Source organism: Thalassophryne amazonica, chromosome 14 (assembly GCF_902500255.1).
Source record: "Thalassophryne amazonica chromosome 14, fThaAma1.1, whole genome shotgun sequence".
NCBI lineage: Eukaryota > Metazoa > Chordata > Actinopteri > Batrachoidiformes > Batrachoididae > Thalassophryne > Thalassophryne amazonica.
Genome location: NC_047116.1, coordinates 72,028,090 through 72,051,080, shown reverse-complemented (window position 1 = coordinate 72,051,080; position 22,991 = coordinate 72,028,090). Strand labels below are relative to the sequence as shown.

Genomic DNA, 22,991 nt, shown 5'->3' with positions numbered 1-22,991 from the left:
TGCTGAGATAATCCATCCCACCTCACAGGTGTGCCATATCAAGATGCTGATTAGACACCATGATTAGTGCACAGGTGTGCCTTAGACTGTCCACAGTAAAAGGCCACTCTGAAAGGTGCAGTTTTATCACACAGCACAATGCCACAGATGTCGCAAGATTTGAGGGAGCGTGCAATTGGCATGCTGACAGCAGGAATGTCAACCAGAACTGTTGCTCGTGTATTGAATGTTCATTTCTCTACCATAAGCCGTCTCCAAAGGCGTTTCAGAGAATTTGGCAGTACATCCAACCAGCCTCACAACCGCAGACCACGTGTAACCACACCAGCCCAGGACCTCCACATCCAGCATGTTCACCTCCAAGATCGTCTGAGACCAGCCACTCGGACAGCTGCCGGAACAATCGGTTTGCATAACCAAAGAATTTCTGCACAAACTGTCAGAAACTGTCTCAGGGAAGCTCATCTGCATGCTCGTCGTCCTCATCGGGGTCTCGACCTGACTCCAGTTCGTCGTCGTAACCGATTTGAGTGGGCAAATGCTCACATTCGCTGCTGTTTGGCACTTTGGAGAGGTGTTCTCTTCACGGATGATGCGAAGGAGATGTGTTGCACTGCATGAGGCAAATGGTGGTCACACCAGATACTGACTGGTATCCCCCCCCAATAAAACAAAACTGCACCTTTCAGAGTGGCCTTTTATTGTGGGCAGTCTAAGGCACACCTGTGCACTAATCATGGTGTCTAATCAGCATCTTGATATGGCACACCTGTGAGGTGGGATGGATTATCTCAGCAAAGGAGAAGTGCTCACTATCACAGATTTAGACTGGTTTGTGCACAGTATTTGAGGGAAATGGTGATATTGTGTATGTGGAAAAAGTTTTAGATCGTTGAGTTAATCTCATACAAAATGGGAGCAAAACCAAAAGTGTTGCGTTTATATTTTTGTTGAGTATATGTTACATGACATTGATTATTTGTCCCATTCAAGTGATATGAGTCTTCTGGAAAATTTCAGAAGTCCATTTTTTTTTTAAATTTTTTTTTTCCAGTTGTGGCAAAGTTTTCTTTTTTTTTTCCCCTCCCGCTTGTTATCAGGAGGCATCTGGGTCAGATTTCAGGTAGTTATTTGACAGAACAATGTTTGTAAAAATGTGTTGTTTGTAAAATCGATTACAAATGTGTCACATGAGACCTCATAGTGGATATGAAGTCTCACCTTTTCACATCTTCATCCCAAACATCTAACAGGAAAATATATGTAACACATGATCCCATTTATCAATAGCTGCTGATCGTACAAGCAGCAGCCAGTGAGAGATGTCATTCCAGAATTTACCGTGAAGTCGTGGTGTTCTGAAAACACCTGCATTGTGTTGAAACTACAAAGCAAATCATGGAAGGATATGTGTGGATAAGTGTGACAGTTTCATCAAGAATATATTCAAGTAGGCCTGGTTAGAGGAGGAACACCATAACACAATTTTATTTATTTGTATTTTTTTTTTTTTACATCATCGTGTATACTAAAAACTAACACCTCCAGTAAGTTTTTCTAGGATTGCACATCTTATGATATAATTGTTTATTGCTGACAGCACAGGCAGTAGCATTCCCCATGAATTGATATTGACATCTCAACAACAAGCTTAAAACCAAAAACATCAAGATCATCAGGAAATGGTGGTCTATGGACGTAACAAAATCGTTATGTAATCTGTATCCGTGGAAGTTGTAATCTTGCCACTGAGAATAGTATCGCAGGGGAGGTACAAATTCTGTTATGTCTGAAAACAATAACTATCCTGTGAAAAATAGACATGATAGAATTTTACATTTCCTTTGAGACAAAGATATTTCATGTTTTGTGGGGTCAACTTCATTTCATTTAATAATATCCATCTATTCCTGCATTTCAGGCTTCTAGTATGTTCTAAAATAGTTGGGACCAGGGCAGTTTCAAACTAGTGTTACTGAAATAAAGATGGGAAATAATTAAAATATTTCTCCCTCCTCACTGCATGATATCATTAAAATATAACACAATGCTAAAATACTTTTGGCAGTTTGAGTATTTCTTCTTTATAATTTGCAGTTGTTTAATTGGTATCCCAGTGTAAAGTGTGTGTGTGTGTGTGTGTGTGTGTGTGTGTGTGTGTGTGTGTGTGTGTGTGTGTGTGTGTGTGTGTGTGTGTGTGTTTGACACCCCCCTTTTTTTTCCTGTGACAGTGGTGAAAATGTGGTGTGCACACCTGCAACATTTTGCCTTGAACCTGCAGGAGGCTGGGTGTAACCACAGATGTGACCCATGGTCTCCAATCACTCAGACCGTACTGTATCAAGAACCATCATTCATTAATGGCTGATACAGCCCTGTGTCAAAGAGATTGCTTTGTACTTTGTCAAGCACTACATGCGCTCAAGTGAATCCTTAGCTGCAAGAAAGAAGCCTTGTGTCATTGTCAACCTTATCCAGAAGTAGCACAAACTTCTCTGGGCTCAAAGGTATGTGGGTTGGATATTACACAGCAGAAATGTGTATTCCTGATCATTTTTTGGGAACAAATGGATAACTTCTGCTCCAGAGCAAAGACAAAAAGAATGACCCAGCCTGTTACAGTGGGGCAAAAAACTATTCAGTCAGTCCCTGATTGTGCAAGTTCTCCTACTTAGAAAGATGAGAGAGGTCTGTAATTTTCATCATAGGTACACTTCAACTATGAGAGACAAAATGAGAAAAAAAATTCCAGGAAATCACATTGTAGGATTTTTAAAGAATTTATTTGTAAATTATGGTGGAAAATAAATATTTGGTCACCCACAAACAAGCAAGATTTCTGGCAGACCTGTAACTTCTCCTTTAAGAAGCTCTTCTGTCCTCCACCTGTTACCTGTATTAATGGCATCTGTTGGAACTTGTTATCTGTATAAAAGACACCTGTCCACAGCCTCAAACAGTCAGACTCCAAACTCAACCATGGCCAAGACCAAAGAGCTGTCAAAGGACACCAAGAAGAAAATTGTAGATGTGCACCAGGCTAGGAAGAGTAAATTGACAATAGTCAAGCAGGTTGGTGTGAATAAATCAACTGTAGGAGCAATTGTAAGAAAATGGAAGACATACAAGTCCATTGATAATCTCCTTTGATCTGGGGCTCCACACAAGAACTCATCCCGTGGGGTCAAAATGATCATGAGAATGGTGAACAAAAATCCCAGAACTACATGGTGGGACCTGATGAATGACCTGCAGAGAGTTGGGACCAAAGTAACAAAGGCTACACACTACGCAGAGAGGGACTCAAATCCTGCAGTGCCAGACGTGTCCCCCTGTTTAAGCCAGTACATGTCCAGGCCCATCTGAAGTTTGCCAGAGAGCATATGGATGATCCAGAAGAGGATCATCCATATCCATAGGAGAATATCATGTGGTCAGATGAAACCAAAATAGAACATTTTAGTGAAAACTCAACTAGTCATGTTCTCAAGACCAGGCACCTAAGTGGCTCTACTCTACTCTTTTCTACGCTCCTATTTTACTCTTCCTTTTTAGATATTTAGATATACCTTTGTACACTGGCATAGTTCCACCTTAGAATTGAAATATAATATATAAGATATACCTTACTGAATTTTCATGTTTGGAGGAAGACGAATGCCGAGTTGCATCCCAAGAACACCATACCTGCTGTGAAGCATGGGGGTGTGCCTCATGCTTTGGGGCTGTTTTTCTGCAAAGGGGACAGGGCGACTAATGTTTGTTATGGGAAGAATGAATGGGGCCATGTATTGTGAGATTTTAAGCCAAAATCTCCTTCCTTCAGTGAGAGCATTGAAGATGCAATGTGGTTGGGTCTTCCAGCATGACAATGATCCCAAACACACCGCTCAGGCAACAAAGGAGTGGCTCCGTAAAAAGCATTTCAAGGTCCTGGAGTGGCCAAGCCAGTCTCCAGACCTCAACCCCATAGAAAATTTGTTGAGGGAGTTGACAGACCTTATTCATACATACTCCATCTTGCTCCTACTGACTTTCATTCCTCTTCTCTCCAGAGCATATCTATGCCTCAACCTACTCACAAGAGATCGGGCTATATCGCCCATCCCTACTGCAATGCAGAAAGGGCTCGGAGCCGATTCTTAATACTAACAAAGTGTAACTGGGAGTAGAATGAAAACCATGTGTGTACGTGTGATCATGAGCAAATGTTTACACAGTGTCTGTTGTGTTTGTATATTCCTCCTGGTTCACATAGTTGAAGCCTCATAGTCATAAAACTATTCATATTTACAAAAGTTTCACTTGCTGTTGTGCATTTATTGTTCAGGAAAAAAAAAAATCCCTGGTTGAACTCCATTCTCTCTAATTTCTTTTACAGTTGCTTGGTGCCTGTGTGTCAAATTGTGGGAAAATATTTCACCTGGAAATCTGTTCCCGGGAGTTTGTCAGTGAACTGGTGAATGTGTTGAATAGGGTATGTAACCCTAACACTTTATTTCTTAATTATTTAATTTATTTTTATCTTTTGTCAACTCTGTGCACACTTCACTACTTTCTTTTCCACAAATGTAAATCTTACATTCCAACTGTATTTCACCTAAAGGCTGCATGCGTAAGTAACTTGATTTGAACCATACGAGGTCTGTTAGAAAAGTATCCGACCTTTTTATTTTTTGCAAAAACCTGATGGATTTGAATCACGTGTGCTTGCATGAGCCAACCTTGAACCTTTGTGCGCATGCTTGATTTTTTTTTTTCACGCCTGTTGGTTGCGTCATTTGCTTGTAAGCAGCCTTTGTGTGAGGATGGGTGGAGTCTCTCGTCGTTTTTTCTTTGCAAGGAAATGGCGGAACGACTGAAGCAGCGCGACTGCATCAAATTTTGTCAGAAACTGGGCGTCAGCCAGGTGGAAACCATTCGGATTATTCAGACGGGTTTCGGTGACGATCCTATGGGCGTCACACAGATTAAGGAGCGGTACAACCGGTTTAAAGACGTCCGCACAACGGTGGAGAGCGAGCCACGCTCCGGTCGGCCATCAACACGCTGAAATGACCAGATCATTTCCAAAGTGAACGCTGTGATGATGCGGGACTGTTGTGTGACTGTCCGAGAAATTGTGGAAGAGGTGGACATCAGCACTTTTTCGGCACATTCCACTGTGACAGAAGATTTTGCCATGAAAAGAATTGCAGCGAAATTCATGCCGATGGCTTTGGCACGAAGCTGATGCCGCAGCAAAAGCGCCACCGTGTTGAAGCCTCACAGGACATGTTGTGACATGCTCACCTCGTCCACAATTTCTCGGCTAGTCACACGACTGAAAAGCCACTGAAAGCCGTCTGAATCTTCCGAATGGTGGAAGAGCTGGGCATGTCACAACATGTCCTGTGAGGCTTCAACACTAAGGCGCTTTTGTTCCGCCATCAGCTTCGTGCCGATGAATTTCGCTGCAACTCTTTTCATGGCAAAATCAAAATGTGCCGAAAAAGTGCTGATGTCCACCTCTTCCACAATTTCTCGGATAGTCACACGACAGTCCCACATCACCACAGCGTTCACTTTGGAAATGATCTGGTCATTTCAGCGTGTTGATGGCCGCCCGGAGCGTGGCTCGCTCTCCACCATTGTGCAGCCGTCTTTAAACCGGTTGTACCCCTCCTTAATCTGTGTGATGCCCATAGGATCGTCACTGAACGCCGTCTGAATAATCCGAATGGTTTCCACCTGGCTGTCGCCCAGTTTCTGACAAAATTTGATGCAGTCGCGCTGCTCCAGTCGTTCCGCCATTTCCTTGCAAAGAAAAAACGAGAGACTCCACCCATCCTCACACAAAGGTTGCTTACAAGCAAATGACGCAACTGACAGGCGTGAAAAAAATCACGCATGCGCACGAAGGTTCAAGGTTGGCTCATGCAAGCACACGTGATTCAAATTCATCAGGTTTTTGCAAAAAATAAAAAGGTCGGATACTTTTCTAACAGACCTCATATTCCAGTCTATTATTGCTCATCGAATGGTCCGTTTTAGGCAGACTTGGCTGCCAATGCGCAATAATACATTATGGCTGTTTGTGTAGCGGCTTCTCTGCGCCATGTTGTGATTGACTCCTCCCACTCGCTCCACTCAGGATGCGAACTCACGATCTCCAGCATGGGAGGGAGATGCTTTGACTAGTCGGCTAAAACCCAGGCTTTGGCTGTCGGGGGAGTGTAGGCCATGGGACATGCCTGATTATCTTGTAGTTTTATTTGATACATCACAAATCTACCTAATTTCAACATATGTGGCAGCGAATGGTCTAAGTATTATCAAAATACAATGTTCCACAAAATGAACTTGCGCATTTATTAGAAATTTGAGTGTAATCATGTTTTTTTTTAATTATTAGTTTATGTTCCAATTTCTGTCGCTAGGTGGCAGTATTCGCCTATTCCCGCCTCTTATTGCACTGACATCCAAGATGGCAGCCTCCATGAATTGCTGTCTTCGTGTTTTACCATATGGCTAGTTTCAACAAAATATGTGAATATGCTAATCAATGGGTAAGCTTGGATGAAGTAGGACAAGCTTTAGCAAAAGAACTGATTAAAAATTCAGAGAAAATACAGGCTGAGGCTGGACATTCACATGCACAGACAAGGATACACAAAGGTAAAAAACGTGTAGCAAAGTTGGCTGAGTATGAGAATTCCAAGAATGTGCACCCCTTTTTGTGTAAATTCTCTCAATTCACATCTATAATTTCTTCCCTGCTCATGTATTATTTGACCCCCCTCCCTGTAATACCCTGTGAATTGTTCAATTTTCTAGCTTGGTGCTAGAAACTTAAACTGATTTTAAGTTTAATTTGACTTTTATTTAACCAGGTTAGTCCCATTGAGATTGAGACCTCTTTTGCAAGGGAGACCTGGACAATTATAAAGTCTCCAATGCTTCCAATTCACCTAACCTGCATCGTCTTTAAATGTGGGAGGAAACCGGAGCACCCGGAGGAAGCCCACACAATCATGGGGAGAACATGCAAACTCCACACAGAAAGGCCACAGGTGGGAATCAATCCCATGACCTTCTTGCTGTGAGGCAACAGTGCTAACCACTAAGCCACCGTGCTGATGAAGTGACAAAGGACAGGTTTGTGGAAACATTTCCAGCTGTTCACCACAAGCTATGTTCACTTGGGCAGGATATAGTGTACCATGTGTCTGAAGAGAAAACACAAATACCAAAACATGGCATTAGGAATGACAGTCAGACATTTGACTGGGTCATCTCAGATAATAGGCATTCTCAACGGATTTGGCCACTGTTTATCCCATACGGTGATGCTAGAGCATGATACGGCTCTGACAGAGCTTCAGCAACTGAAGGAAGATGGCATTCCTGAGGGAATGGATAAGGCTATATTCACCACATTAGTATGGGATAACAATGATTTTGGATAGGAAACTCTGAGTTTCCAGGGAACAACCCATACCACAAATGGAATCATGATTCAGAAACGAGAGGACCTTGTTGAAGATAGAATAGAAACGTCTGCCATTGAGTCCCTGAAGAGAAGCAGAAAAAGGACTGTATGACCACCAGAGAGGAACGTTCAACCATATTACAGTTCAAACCGGAGAAAGGTTGGTCCACAGCTGTAGGTAGAGGGTGAACAGGCTGATGAGGAGAAGGCAAATAGGGCTCTAGAAGGTAGACGTAAGGACCTTGCATATGTCATGGTCAGATTGCCAAGTGTGAAAGGGAAACGTTTGTCTGGGTGGACAAGATGGAACTCTGAACTTAATAGGCCATGCAGTCTCAGTAACATTGCATACCTACTAGTTATTGATGCGAGCCCTACTGACATGTCAACTGTCTATACAGTTGTCCAGCGTAGTGTTGCCATTGCTGACAAACTGGGGCTACCAGCTATTGTCTTAGTTTTCGACCAGGCAATCTATAGCAAGGCACAGCAGATAAGGTGGAAGGACCCCCAGCCACATCTTGCTCGATTCCAGAACTGTTGTTGAAGGATCAGTGAATGGTTTCTTGAATGAACACCATTACAACAAGGCTGTCAGGGCACATAAACTGATGTTTGAAGCCTTGCAATGACTGCTGTGGACTGCATGCATTGACACACTCTCTGTTAATGATGTTGAAGACCTGGAACTCATGGCACAACACCTCCACAACCATTACCCAGAAGAGGCTTTCAGTGACCTTATCCAGTCATTGAGGTTCTCCAAGATTATAGAAGGGTTTGATAACTTCATCCTGAGAAGCCAGGATGGCAATCCTACCTTTAAATTCTGGTACTCATACTTGGAAATGGTCCAAAACTTGCTTCTGTTCATCAGGGCGACGAGAGAAGGAGACTGGGTTCCCCACCTAGCTGCATTACGGGAGATAATGCCATGGTTCTTTGCCTATGATTGCCCAACTATGCCAGATACTGCCCATCCTACTGGTTGGAAATGATGAACATCGCCACAACTCATCCACAGGTCCATGCACATCTTCAAGCTGGGGAATTTGCGGTTCAGAGAAAGACATCACATGGGTTTTCCCAAATGGCTTGTGATCAGACCATTGAGCAAAACGTTAACAGAGACTTGAAGACAAAGGGAGGCCAGATTGGTATATCTTCGGAGAGGGGTGCCGTCTACCGGTGGATCATGTCACATCTTGCTTGTGGAGAAACCACCAAAAGATGTGAGGAAATGGCTGGAAAAGGAATCCAAACTTGCACATGGAAAGACCTAGACAAAACTTGGATAGCCACTGATGACCAGACCATTGAGAATCTGATGCCCACCATTCAGTCCATGGTGAATCCTTTCTCTGGGGAAATCGAAGGTTTGTTATCTCAAGTGGGGTTATCGCAGATACTTCAATTGAAAAGGACTTACTTGGTGCACAGGAACAGTGCCAGTTGTCTTACACAGACTTCACTGAGACAAGGTTGTACAGAAAGGAGGAAGAAAAATGCATTTTTTTTTTTCTCGAATCAAGCAACTCAAACTGCAGTCATTCACCAATTTTACCAGGAAATGTCCATCAACAGAAAAAGCCGAAGCTCTTTCTCTCAGAGCCAGCTCAGATCTGCTAGCCCATATTCTGATGATCAGCCAGGTGAAGGAGATTGATCTCAAGGAGCCCTTAAGATACAGCCAACTGCAGACGAGAGACCACCTCAGCCAGGCATGTCAAGTGTCTGGATCTTCGATGGGATGACTGCTTTACAGAAGCTCAAGCCCATTCTTCCAACATTTGAGAAACATGCCCACGAAGTTCTGTCTGACGTAGTCTGTGCTCCCAAGAAGCATGGTGCACATGTGTTGACTTTGTCACAGGCAACTATCTTGAAAACAGCATCAAGGACTGCGAACGTGAGAGATGATTTGCCACCGAATGAGGATTCTCTCAAAGTTCCTGTCAAGACTAACGAAGACTAACTACCAAGCTGGCATTCATCACAAGTGCACTGAGAAACTGATATATGCTCCAAGCTCTGTTGGGCATGGCTGGGAAATGAAAGAGAACCATTTAAGGATACTCTGGAATGAACTTCCAATTGCACCCAAAGGAGTTGTGTATGTCATGCTAATGGACTAAAATGTTCAGAACTGTGCAGCTGCAAAGAGTGTGAAAACTGTCAGGTCGAAACAGCTGAAATGTCAGCAACATTGGATGATGATGAAGACTAAAGTAACGGAATGGCATGTTTAACATGTCTTGCAGCTTGCATGGTAGTAGCACAGTTTAGCCATTAACCAAGTGAACTTTTTTTCAGGGTGAACCACCTTTTCCGTGTTCTGTGAGGAGTGGGTTAATAGACTATGAGCTAAATAAGGAAAAAGGAAATGTGATCACTGGCATTGACTTCCTTCACAAAATTGTGCGCACAAACTACATAAAAACTGTCACATTTTGCCAACAGCGAAAAAATAGTTGAAAATAGGGGATTTCATCAGTCGGCACATAGTGTTAATATGCAGCTTTACGATGTGGAACATTGCATTTTTGAAAAAAGCATCCTCAAAATACCTTAAAAAGTTACATAGTTGCCAGATGTGTCAAATAAAAGTTATTTTCTAGGCATCTCTTCAATGCATGCCCATAGCCTAGTGAGGCCTATTTACCACATGCACAGCAACTCTTGGTGGCCTCTGTCACATTTGCATGTCTTCTGTAGGCTCACCCAAAGGTGTGTGAAAAGCTGAAGGTTCTGATGGTGGAGTGGGCAGAAGATTTCCAGAAGGATCCACAACTCAGCCTCATTAGTGCCACAATCAAGTCACTGAAAGAGGAAGGCACCAGCTTCCCAGCTGCACCCTCACAGGTACATTGAACACAGAGAATATGTGTTTCACAGAACATAACTAACATAAAATAGGTGCGTAAAGGCCTCTGGATTCCCCAATCTGTATGCCTATATAAAACATTCACCCAGATGTAAAATGTCAGTTTTCTGTTAAAGTTATCCAGTGAAATGTTGTTGAAGAAGAGGTTTAGTTCTGGTGATACTGGAAAGTCTCAAATATTTAAACATTTAAATTACCTACCATTTTGAAATTGTAGCCAAATGTATACAATTAACATGCACATACGAGGTCTGTCCGTAAAGTATCGTACCTTTTTATTTTTTTCAAAAACTATATGGATTTCATTCATATGTTTTTACGTCAGACATGCTTGAACCCTCGTGCGCATGCGTGAGTTTTTCCACGCCTGTCGGTGACGTCATTCGCCTGTGAGCACGCCTTGTGAAAGGAGTGGTCCCGCCCCCTCGTCGGATTTTCATTGTCTGGAAATGGCGGAATGAAAAGGACTTTTTTTCCATCAGAATTTTTTCAGAAGCTGTTAGAGACTGGCACCTGGAAACCATTAAAAAAATTTATCTGGCTTTCAGTGAAAATTTTACGGGCTTCACAGAGAATAAGGACTTTAACTACAGGTTTAAGGACCCCTTTAAAGGACGGTCGGTGCGCCGCGCTGCGAGCTGCGACGACGCGGCACAAACCACTGGATCATTTCTGAGCTGATGGCTCTGTGGATACGAGACCGTCGTGTGCTCTTTCTCTGGTTATCACAAGACCTGGACATCAGCCATTTTCCAGCAGATTTCACTTTTAACAAGAGATTTTGTCATGGAAAGCCGCGCGGAGGCTTCACGCGTCATGACCGATTTGCTGATGAAGCAAGACAAAGGAACACCTCCGTTTCGGCGTGTTAGAGGACAAGTTGGGACATGTCCAGCTCTCCACAAGTTCTTTTATACTCACTCGACTGGTAAGCACTGAAAGCCGAGATAGACATGTCCCAAATACTTAGGTGCCATTTCCTGCATTTTGGTGCATATTTCACCACAACATACAACCACAGAGAAACAACACTTTATGGCCACTAGTGAGAAGCGGTGGAAAACCAGTAAGTCAGAATTTTGTTGCATTGTCAAGGAATTAGGCTCGAGTCAAAGAACTCTCTGGGATAAAATCCATCAGTTTATTGTTAGGTGTTTACTTTCTGTGCAAAATAGCACACAACCCAAACTTTCCAGTCTGGTGTAGCATGTGGATCGAGCTGAATTGCAAACCCCAGTCTGAACTCGGTCTCGTAGGACAAAAAACAAGTCTGAACGCGTGCTGCCTAGGAAGTCTTGCCATGCTTTTCAAAGATCTCGGAGAAACTTGTTTATAAAAGATTAAATAATCATTTGCTTAAGAACTCAATTTTATATAATTATCAATATAGATTTGGAAAGAATCATTCAACTTATATGGCTTTGATCGAACTATTGGATATAATTCATTTAGCTTTGGATAATAATGAATTTGGTATCGGTGTGTTCTTAGACCTTTCAAAAGTGTTTGATACAGTAAATCATGAAATTTTGCACTCAACGTTAAATAAATATGGATTTCAGGTAACTGTACATACATGGCTTAGTAATTATTTATCTGAGAGAAAACAGTATGTTTTTCTAAATCTGGACTCGGATAGCAATTCTGTAGAGTGTGGAGTACCCCAAGGTTCAATTTTGGGACCGTTATTGTTTACAATATATATTAATGATTTTGCATCTGTTTCTACTACTGCATTCCTATTGTTGTTTGCTGATGATACTAATCTTTTATTTCCAGCAAAGATATAGATGGTTTGGTTAGTATCTTAAATAACGATCTTTTGAATTGTTCAATCTAGTTCAAAGCCAGTAGATTATCATTGAATATAAAAAAGTCAAATTTTATGTTATTTGCTGGCAATAAAAAAAATGTAATCATGGTCTAATTAAAATTTGCATTGATAACGAAGTAATATCAAGGGTCTCATCTACATGTTTCTTGGGTGTGTGGATAGATGAGAAACTGTGTTGGAAAGAACACATTGATCTTGTTTGTAAAAAAATAAATAACCAAGTCAATAGGAATCATAAGCAAAATAAGACATTTAGTACATCATAAATGTCTTTTAACATTATATTATAGTTTAGTTTATCCATATTTAAGTTATTGCAGTATTGTATGGGGAAGTACCTTTGCAGCTTATATAAACAAAATATTTCTTCTACAGAAAAAATTTGTTCGAATAGCTACTCGTTTGAAACCTTGTGCTCCAAGTGCACTTCTGTTTTTTAAATTGCAGCTCTTAAATAGCTTCCATATATTTTCCTGACCTGTGCTTTTGTTTTCAGAGCTCTCTGATATCAAGTGGTCTTCCTTCATCAAATATTATTTTGTGCATTACCATCAAATTCATAATTATTCAACCAGGCAGGCTGCACATTTGCATTTATCTTTGCATAGAGCGGCTCGTTATCAGCATCACGTCAGACAGCGTCTGTCTTTCTCTCTCTTTCTCGTACATGCGCATTTCGGGTGTACAGACAGCGATTAGAGTTTTGGTATTTGAGAGATTTGAGAAATATTTGGCATGTTTGCAGTGTGTATAATTTTGTTGGCATATTTGGCGTGTGTGGTGTGGTGGTGTGTGTTTTATGTAAAAATTAGACATCTTATGAATGTTGAACAAGTGCTTAAGATTTTTTATTTTTTAATTGGAGTAAGACGACGCGCACAGCGTTTCATCAGAGTCTCAGCCAGACAGTGAGGATTCTGACGATGAAGGAGTTGATCCCTCTTTTGTTCTGGACGAGGAATCAGAGCAGGTGGTGGATCCACCGACATGCGCACAGAACTCCACAGTGGATCGAATCACGCGCTTCTGTTTGCAGCTGAGCTTCGTCCCAGCGCTGAGTCCTGGGACGCACAGATGCAGACATGCACTGCTCCAGCAGTGGCTCCAGGCATGTATCATTTAAAGCATTGAGAGCAACGTTAGCTTCGGTTTTGTTTCGTTCCTCTTTCATCCCTTTTTCACTCTTGATTCACAGGCTGTTCAGTGATAAAGCTCGTTTGTCCACCTTTTATCAAACGAATTGTGATTTTTACTTTTTTCCCTTCATTCAGGAATTGTTGTATGCCGTGTGACTGGGCCATAAGGCACACCTGTGCAATAATCATGCTGTCTAACCAGCATCTTGATATGCCACACCTGTGAGGTGGGATGGATTATCTCGGCAAAGGAGAAGTGCTTGCTAACACAGATTTAGACATATTTGTGAACAATATTTGAGAGAAACAGGTGTTTTGTCTGGATAGAAAATGTTTTAGATCTGAGTTCAGCTCCTAAAATGGGAGCAAAAACAAAGTGTTGCGTTTCTATTTTTGTTCAGTGTATTTAGTGTAAGGATGTACTTGGGTGAGATAACCAAGATGATGTCATTGCCCCAGTTGTTAGCGTGATATCTCAAGATCCAGTTGACAGTTTCATTCATATTTAACATAAGGGTATACTTAGGTGATCCCCAGATACTTTGTATTCCTGATTTGTGGGGACCAGGGGGATATGTCATCTCCTGGTGACTCTTGTTCTTTTGGAAGATTGTTTTGACACATTTCAATTTTCTCAAACATTTATTGACAAACTGGTGATCCTCTGCCCATCTTTGCTCCTTAAAGCATTTCATGAATATTGCTTTTGTACCAACTTGTGATTTACAGTCACCTGTTGATACAGTTGTGTTCAAAATAACTGTTTAAAAAACTGAATAAAACTCAAAATCCTTATAATAGTTTTTATTTCTATACACACAAATGTATTGGGAACACTGCGCATTCTGTTCCAAATCAAAACATGAAGAAAAATCTATCAAATTTATTATTACTTTGGAGAAAGTGAAGAAAAGGAATATTGGGCTGTTCCAAAAAATAGCCATGTCTACATTTTTCTTTCTGTGACCCTTATTACACCCTTACAGATGGCCCTTATTTAAGGATGAAGGCAGTAAATGTTGTGCATGCTAGTTACAGTACATTTCTCTCTGAACACCTGAATAAAATGGGTCAGTCCAGAATTGTTCAGAAGAACAGGGTAGTTTGATTTAAAAGTTGATTGGAGAAGGGAAAACCTATAAAGAAGTGCAGAAAATGAAAGGCTGCTCAGCTAAAATGATCTCAGATGCTTTAAAATGGTAACCAAAACCAGAAAGATGTGGATGAAACCTGAAAACCAACCTTTGGCTTCTTCATTTTTTCACCCTGGGTTGCCACAGCAGGTCTGAGATGGATCTGCATGTTATTTGAAACAAGTTTTATGCCAGATGTCCTTCCTGCAACTCCACATTACATGGAGAGTGAGCAGATGTGGTCTTGAACTGACAGCCTTCTACACTGGAAACAAGTGCACAAACTGCTTGGCCACCACTCTGCCCACTTTCATCAAACACACAATGAAAGTAATAAAAATAAAACGTATGTTTTTCCGCGTATCATGCGTCTTGTGCATATGTTCATATTATGCCCATTTGGTGAGTTTGTATATTTCACAAAAAAATTAAACATGAAAGCAATCACAATTACTCCCAAACTGTAAAATTATGGTAAAAATGTTACATAGTTCCTCTTTAGGCTCCACACACAAATATACCTTATCTGTGTTGATTCCAGGGATCCAGTGCAAAGGTCAGCTCTCCTGCTGCAAGCAAAGTCTGTGATGATGAAGACCTAGCCAAAGGTACGAGTGTCACTCATCATCACATATAGCCACATGGAGAACTGCAGCTGTTTTATTATTATTATTATTATTATAATTGGCTGTCCTGGTTCAGTAGTTTTTATTCTGGTGAAGGTATGATTGCTGACTTTGGCATGGACACGCCTACCTACATAACACCCCTCTCCATAAAGGTGTTTTTGATCAGATAAAATGTTGTGGGTTTTCCCCTCGTTTCCAGTTGAGGAGCACATTCTTCCATGCATACCAAATATTATCCATTGGATTTGGGGCCTTTTGTTGTTCATGAGTTCACCAGTGCATTCTTCATTACTAAAAAAAAATGTGAAGAATGTACAAAATAGTTGAAGTGACCAAATGTAACTTTTATGCAGCTGGTCTGCCCTGTGTAAAGTTGCATTGACACTGATTCACGCACTTGCACGACATGTGTTGTGCAGGAGAGTAAACTCGTCTTTAACGGGTGCAGACTGAATGTGAGGGGGCGCCGGTGCGTGCAATTGCGCAAAGAGAATTTTGAAATGTTCAAAAAATCCTCCACGTATAAATGTCATGCTATGTGGCGTGATCTGCTCACCAACACGACGTGCAGCTCATCTAGTGGAGTAAAGAAGTGAACAGAGCGAGTGGTTGCATCAGCGGATCACATCAGAGCGCAGCTTATCTGAAGGATTATAACAAGATGTTAAATCTATCATAAACATACTTTAACAGCTGCAGACAAGAAGGAAAGAACACAGCTGTTTTACCAAGCCATGACAATGTAAACATGACAAATAATTAAATTTTTTACAGCTCCAAATGCTTTCTCCAGGTTATTCAGCTTGCACGCATGGCGCTGCTGGAGTGGTCCTCTGTGATTCAGGAAGGGATTAGAGCCATTTTCAACAGACAAATTGCAGAGAGAATGACTAATCCGATAGGAAATAATTATTTTATATACCCAGCATCCAGCACAGAGCACGTGGCAGGCATGTGTATCCACTGTGGCAACCCCGAACAAAATGGCAACAGCCGAATGGACAACGATGACAACAACAACAACCAAATGTACGAGGTCTGTTAGAAAAGTATCCGACCTTATTATTTTTTTCAAAAACCATATGGATTTGAATCGCGTGTGATTACATCAGACATACTTGAACCCTCGTGGGCATGCGAGAGTTTTTTCACGCCTGTCGGTTACGTCATTCGCCTGTGGGCAGTCTTTGAGTGAGGAGTGGCCCACCCTCTCGTTGTTTTTTTCATTGTTTAGGAATGGCTCAGAGACTGCTGCTTTGTTTGATCAAAATTTTTTGAAAAACTGTAAGGCACAACTGAGTGGACACCATTCGATAAATTCAGCTGGTTTTCGGTAAAAATTTTAATGGCTGATGAGAAATTTTGGTCTGTAAGTGTCACTTTAAGGACGGCCCACGGCGCCTGACGGCGATCTGCGCTCCGAGGCGGCGGCGTCTTGCTGTTTCAAGCTGAAAACTTCCATATTTCAGGCTGTGTTCACCCAGGTCATCGTCAGAGAACAGAAGTTTCAGAAGAGGTCGGCATGAGGAGTTTATGCGGACATTCCACTGTTAAAAGAGATTTTGTAATGAAAGAACGTGCAGGCAGATTCGCATGTCGGGCCGGACCCGACCGCGGGGGGTCGCTACAGGAAAGACACCTTCATTGGAAACCTTAACGGACAAGTTGGAACATGCCCAGCTGTTAAACAATTTCTCAGATACTCACTTGTTGAAAGCCATCAAAAGCCGCCTGAATTTTACAAATGGTTTTCAACACGGAGGTGTTTTTCCTGTTGCGGCGCAGACAGATTTGCGTCGTCGTCACGGAACCGACTCGGCGAATCTGCCCGCACGTTCTTTCATTACAAAATCTCCTTTAACAGTGGAATGTCCGCATAAACTCCTCATGCCGACTTCTTCTGAAACTTCTCTGTTCTCTGACGACGTCCTGGGTGAACAGAGCCTTAAATTAGGATGTTTTCAGCTCGAAACAGCCAGACGGACGCCACCTCCGACCGCGCTGCGCCGATCCGCTTTGTGAGCTGTCCTTAAAGCGAAAGAAACTCCACAACCTCTCATCAGCCGTTAAACTTTTCACCGAAAACCAGCAGAATTTCTCATATAGTGTCCACTTGGATATCCCTCACAGGTCCTGAAAAACTTTGATAAAGCAACGCGCGCCGTCTCCAGCAGCGTCGCAGACAGAGGATTTCAGCCGAGAGGGCTGGACCAGTGCTCACTCAAAGCCTGCCCACAGGTGAATGACGTCACCGACACGCGTGAAAAAACTCACGCATGCGCACGAGGGTTCAAGCATGTCTGGTGTAATCGCACGTGATTCAAATCCATATAGTTTTTTTTTTTGTTTTTTTTTATAAAACTGTCGGTTTCTTTTCTAATAGACCTCGTAGCTTTTAGTTTTTTGTGGCGACAGATGTGGAACAAGTGACTGCATGCTGCAAATTTGTCTAAAGCCCATTGCAAACTTATTCCAGCATTTAAAACAGAGACATCCATCCGACTGGGAGAAATGGGCAGCACAGTGGTTTAGTGGTTAGCACTGTTGGCTCACAGCAAGAAGGTCATGGGTCATGGGTTTGACTCCCACCTGTGGCTTTTCTATGTTTGCACAGGTCTCCTCAGGGTGCTCTGGTTTCCTTCCACGTTTAAAGACATGCAGGTTAGGTGAATTGGAAGCGTTCGAGACTTTCTAATTGTCCAGGTTCAATAAAATAAAAAAATGCCATGCTTTTTGAGAGGAGCAAGACCGCTACAACAAACAAACTCCCGCTAAAAAGCAGCTTATTAGGGTGGAGTCATTTACCCAAGGCACCACGCATGATTTAAAAAAGAGGTTACAATAGGATTAAATTTAAAACGCTCCAAATCGATAAGAATCATGGGGGCCCATTTGAGATACATACTTGGTTGGTGCTCTTGAGAAGTTGATGCTCAGTTGAAACAAATTGAGTCAGGGATAGGAGAGTCTCCACCCCAATCACAGCTAGGAGAAAAAATAAAGATTAGTATTCAAGGAAATTGTATTATTAAAAAAACCCATTTTCGATTTGGCATGACGTTGTCCAAAAATACAATTTGGCAAAGGAAATAAAATTTTGACATCTCCTCTTTTCTCGCAACGGTTCCCACCTGGTAGGTTGGAACCACACTTTTTGGGCTGCATTGAAGGGTTTAAACAGCCTTGTGTTTGTTTGTGGAGGGAGGCACCTTCAAGTCATTTCAAAAATTTAAAACTGGATTTAATTTGGAGAATAAGGACTTGTTTAGATATTTACAAGTGCGTCATTTTTATGACAAAGAAATGAGTAAAGGTGCATTTTGTCAGAATGTTTTCAGAAGGTTATAAATGTCTACCCACCAAAACGGTGTCTGAGCTTTATAGAGGGTTACAAGCCCGAAACGGAAACAACACGTCATATGTGAAATTTAATGGGAAATGGAGCTGAAAAAGGAGCTGCATTGTCAGAGAGTGATTGGCTTACAATGTGCAACACTCAACAAACATCAACTAGCTCTAAAAGATGGAGGAAATTTGGGTGGAAAAGTCTGATATGGTTCTTTTTTGCTCCTCATATTATAAACAAATTCCAGGGGCCTCACCAATGTTGGAGACAGTATGGTGCTAACTCTCATATCTTTTGGACATGTACAGAACTAAAACTATTCTGGGAAAGTGTGTTTGAAATGACAGACTGCATTATGGCCTATGTTATCCCTAAGGTCCCAGAGATCTTCTTACTGGTTCTTAACCCTCTGGGGCTGACGCTGTCATATACGATGGCTAAGACCAAGCTTTACTAAATTATCAATAACGTTTTAATGATATGAGATAGAAACTTACTTTTTTTGTTGAAAAGTTAACTCCGCGGACGTTTGAGCCAGCCATCGGCCATCTTTGTACTCCTCATAGAAGCTGTGTGATGACGTGCGCAATGTGAGTGTCCAATCGGAACTGGTTCACCGTCACATGGTTTTCCAAAATCCAATTGTAGGGCAGATTCACCTCACGTGAAAAGCCAAAGATCATTTTCAGGAGTGATATGTTACTAGTTGGCCCGTTTGAATAGCCCCCTTGGTGCTCCAATGAGTACATACTATTGGGCTCCAAATGCGCCCTGTGCCATTACGCACGGCAATCACTGAAAGCAGACGGAGAGCCTCTGATGACAATCTCACATGCTCAAACAAAGAGTGTGTAACTATCAGGATTGCTCCACTAGTTTGCATGTAAATGTTACTGGATAACTCTGTTGCTTTTACCATGAAGACAAAAAAACACTTAAACCATTTTGTATATATTGTTCAAAATGTGCATTTGTGTTTATTGTTTGAACCTTTTTGTTGTACAGTCTTTCACACAAGACCTCAAATTACATTTATAAAGTGTCAAAAAAGTTGTTTATTATAGTTTACTGTGTGTTTTGAATAAATGTGTGTGGAAAATTATTTTCCGCTTTACTTTTTCCTTGCCTATTTCTGATTGTAAACCTTTATTACACTTATAAAACACAACAAAAGCATATATATTATGAAAGCACAGGTTGTCCTGAAAAAAAGAGACATAAAACTTGATTGTGGGATGCAGGGAGAACTGTTAACAGCAATCATAAAACATTTATGCCAGGCGAGTGAACTGTCCAAAAAATGCCCTCGGACCCCAGAGGGAGAAGTCAGGTACATCCTGAAAATCCTCATAATTGCATCAAAGAAAGCAATAACAAGGAACTGGCTAAAAAAAAAAAAAAAAAAGGAAAAAAAAGGAGGGCCTCCTCCAGATCGAACAATGCCTAAACATAATAGAGGACATGTATTTGATGGAGCGATTAACTTTTAGTCTTCAACTTAGAGGTCATATCTTTGTCAAACATTGGTCAAAATGGCATAAATATAAGCAAAGCAAAGCTTGAAAGATGACCTGTCAAATAATGTAATTTTCTGTAGAATTGTAATGGATCAGCACCCCACACAATTGTTATTGGTTTTTCTTTTTCTTTGTTTGATTCCTTTGAATTGTTGATTAAAATGAAAAGCACAAATAAACAGTTTAAAAAAAAAAAGGGGGGTCACAATGGAAAGCAATGACTGAAGCAGCCGCTTTGCACATCGCTAAAGATGTGGTACCCATATATACAGTGGAAAGACTGGGTTTATCCTCTTGCTGAAAATTATAGACCACACGTATGTGCTACTTAGCCACAAGTATTTTGCTGAAGTTGCTTTGCCCCATCTGTACAACAGTACTCGTGAGAAAATCAGCAGAGAGTTGGAGGGGGTGCTGTTTGATTTTTCAAACAGCAAAATATAAACAGGTCCATTCGAACCATGCAGCCATACATGAGTTTGACGGTGCACTTTATCAGCAACAGCTGGGCTCTGTGGAGTATTTGCTTCCAAACAGCGTACTTTCCAGAGGATCACAAAGGTGAGCTTATTGCCCAGGGACTGAAGGATGCTCTGTTCCTGGAACCTGTCCAAGCATCATCAAATCTGCATTACAACTGACAGCAGCACCAATATGTTCAAAAAGGGGTGGACCAACCTCCAGTGCTTTGGACACAAAGTGCACATGTTACATGCATCAGGGCAGGCCTCGAGCCAGAGACAGTGGATAGGCTGGTTTTCTTTGTCAAAAATGAACCAAAGTTGCAGGTAACAAGCACAGACCTTATGTCCTGCACCTAAATTATTCAGGGATACAAGTGGCACCATTTATATTTTAAAACAAAGTTTAATAAAAGTTTTAAGTTTGCACTTTATCAATCTCAGTGGTGAAGTTTATTTTTTTTATTTGCATGCAATGTGCTGTGCTACATTTTTGTTTACAGATGTGTTTTATTCAAGACAGAAGGCTCTTTATTTAGCTTTAAAAAAAACAATTTTGTACAAAGTGCAATTTATATCTGTCATAAAGAGAACAACTTCATAAAAATTTAGAATTTTCCTGAGATTAACATGCGTTGCATCTTCACGCCATGTATACCTATTGCAAAATTTTCTTTGCGCGCTGGCACGCAGCTGCGCACAGCTCGGACACAGTTTACGAGTTTACTCACTGGCACAACCAGATTGCGTGCCAGTGCACGGATCAAATTTGTGCAAGTGTCAAGGCATCTAAAGATAAAAGTCGCAGAGCAGTGTTAGATTGGTCTCATTTCAGTGTCGAGGCCATGAAAGCGTTTGTTTAGTTACTTGAATTGTCTACTCTCTTAGCGTCTGCTCAGCTCGTCATTCTAAGCACAATATTCCTGTGTGTGTGGAGGCAGCTAGAAAGCATCATTTACTGAATAGGCTCATCAGGTTCCAGTGTTGTGTGGTGACGTGGAAGACATTTTAGAAGGTGACATTAAGATGTAATGTATAAGCGATAAATGCTGCTGCTGGTGTGATTCCACATGTAGTGGAGCAGAAACGACTAAGTGATAGCCAGTCATAGTGCATCATTTTAATCACGTTATGCTTTTGAACGAGCTGCTTGCACCTCTAGGATCAGTTCTCAGAGACGAAATATAAACCGCTGACCTGTGCGAAGGAAATGTCAAACCCTCCTCAAGTAGTTTAAGAAAAGTCAAATTTTGTTTTAAGAACTGTCAGTTTTTACGTGACATTTATTAGGTTTTCTATGTTGTTTTAGAACATTTATAATCAGGGTGCGCACTCTGTCTTTTCTCGGGTAGTTAGGGGTCCAAGCCCGGCGAGGGGCTGGGGACAGCAGTTGCAAAGCAAAGCTGTTCCCAGTCCAGCCCGGTAGGGCTGGAACATTGATTTCTATTTAATCCACTAGATGGCGGATGCAGCCTGTGAGGTGTTGCCAGCAGCCACCATCTTGCTTAGCGTTATTCCGCGTCGTCAGACATTAGATTAAATAGAAATCTGTGATGCGCAGACTTAAACTTGGGTTAAAGTGATTTGAAAATGCTATTTCGTGCAGCGTTCGGGTGCAGCAACAAGCTAACATAGTATTGTCAGCTGGTTAAATAATAATAAATTGTAGAGTGAGCTTTCATAAGTGATGTGAGGAAATGACTAAAATTTCTGAATAAAGGTTAGAAAATGACTTATTTTTTTGTGTCTATCTGTATTCTGTAAATTAGTGACTTCAGTTTTACTGCCTGAACACTTTGTCGTGACAAATATCTCACCATTCGTTTAGTGATTCAATTGGAAGTCTCACTTTCATAAGTCTCAATTTATCCCTTTAGCCTCGGGTTTTTTCTTCACATCAAGTTTTTCATCCTGAGATATTCTGTAAGAGCAAATGTATAGAAAGGAAATGCTTTTTCTTTCAACTTGGTGGGTCACGACAGTCGCTTTGACATTGTATATTCTACTAATATAAGAATATACACAAATGAGATTAATTTCTCTGATATAGTCCATATATTTCATTGTAGTATTTTCAGATTTCTTTCAGCTTGGTCTAGAAATTATTGAATAATTATTGAACAAAAAAGTGGTTTGGGTGGGAGAGCAGTCTTTAATATTAATATCTTTAATATGATGCGAGAGTGTGAAAATCTTACTTTCACCCCTGATTATTTTCCATCTTTAACTTAACTTCATAATGAAATTAATTAAGGATCAGACTATCTCGTGTCGTGGCAGACATGAAAATTCAGTAACTATAATGTGTTTGACAAACTGATGGTATTATTTTCTATATGGAGTGGGCCAAACATTCATTCAAGTCTATTTAAATAGTCTGATTCTTTCTCTTCTGCATTTGTTTTGACAAATAGTGGCTGTTCAAATGTGGGACTGAGTTTGAATAAATGTAACGGCACAGTAATAGCACGGAAAATGCAAATTTATCCTGAAACTGTCTTAAAAACATTGATCATGTCCCCATTGATTTCTGTTTATGTCTGATTGTCAGATGCTAACCAAGATGGCAGCTCTCTGGCA

The 22,991-nt window shown here is 41.2% G+C and overlaps 1 protein-coding gene across 2 annotated transcripts in view; it reads left to right on the top strand.

The window, feature by feature from the left end:
- Positions 1-22,991, top strand: part of stam2 (signal transducing adaptor molecule (SH3 domain and ITAM motif) 2) — a 55,792-nt gene that overhangs the window by 12,089 nt on the left and 20,712 nt on the right. For both annotated transcript variants that reach the window (XM_034185867.1, XM_034185866.1), the window contains 3 exons: positions 4,382-4,477; positions 10,187-10,333; positions 15,000-15,066. In XM_034185867.1, coding sequence (XP_034041758.1) covers positions 4,382-4,477; positions 10,187-10,333; positions 15,000-15,066 — 310 coding nt within the window. The remainder of the gene's footprint in view (positions 1-4,381; positions 4,478-10,186; positions 10,334-14,999; positions 15,067-22,991) is intronic.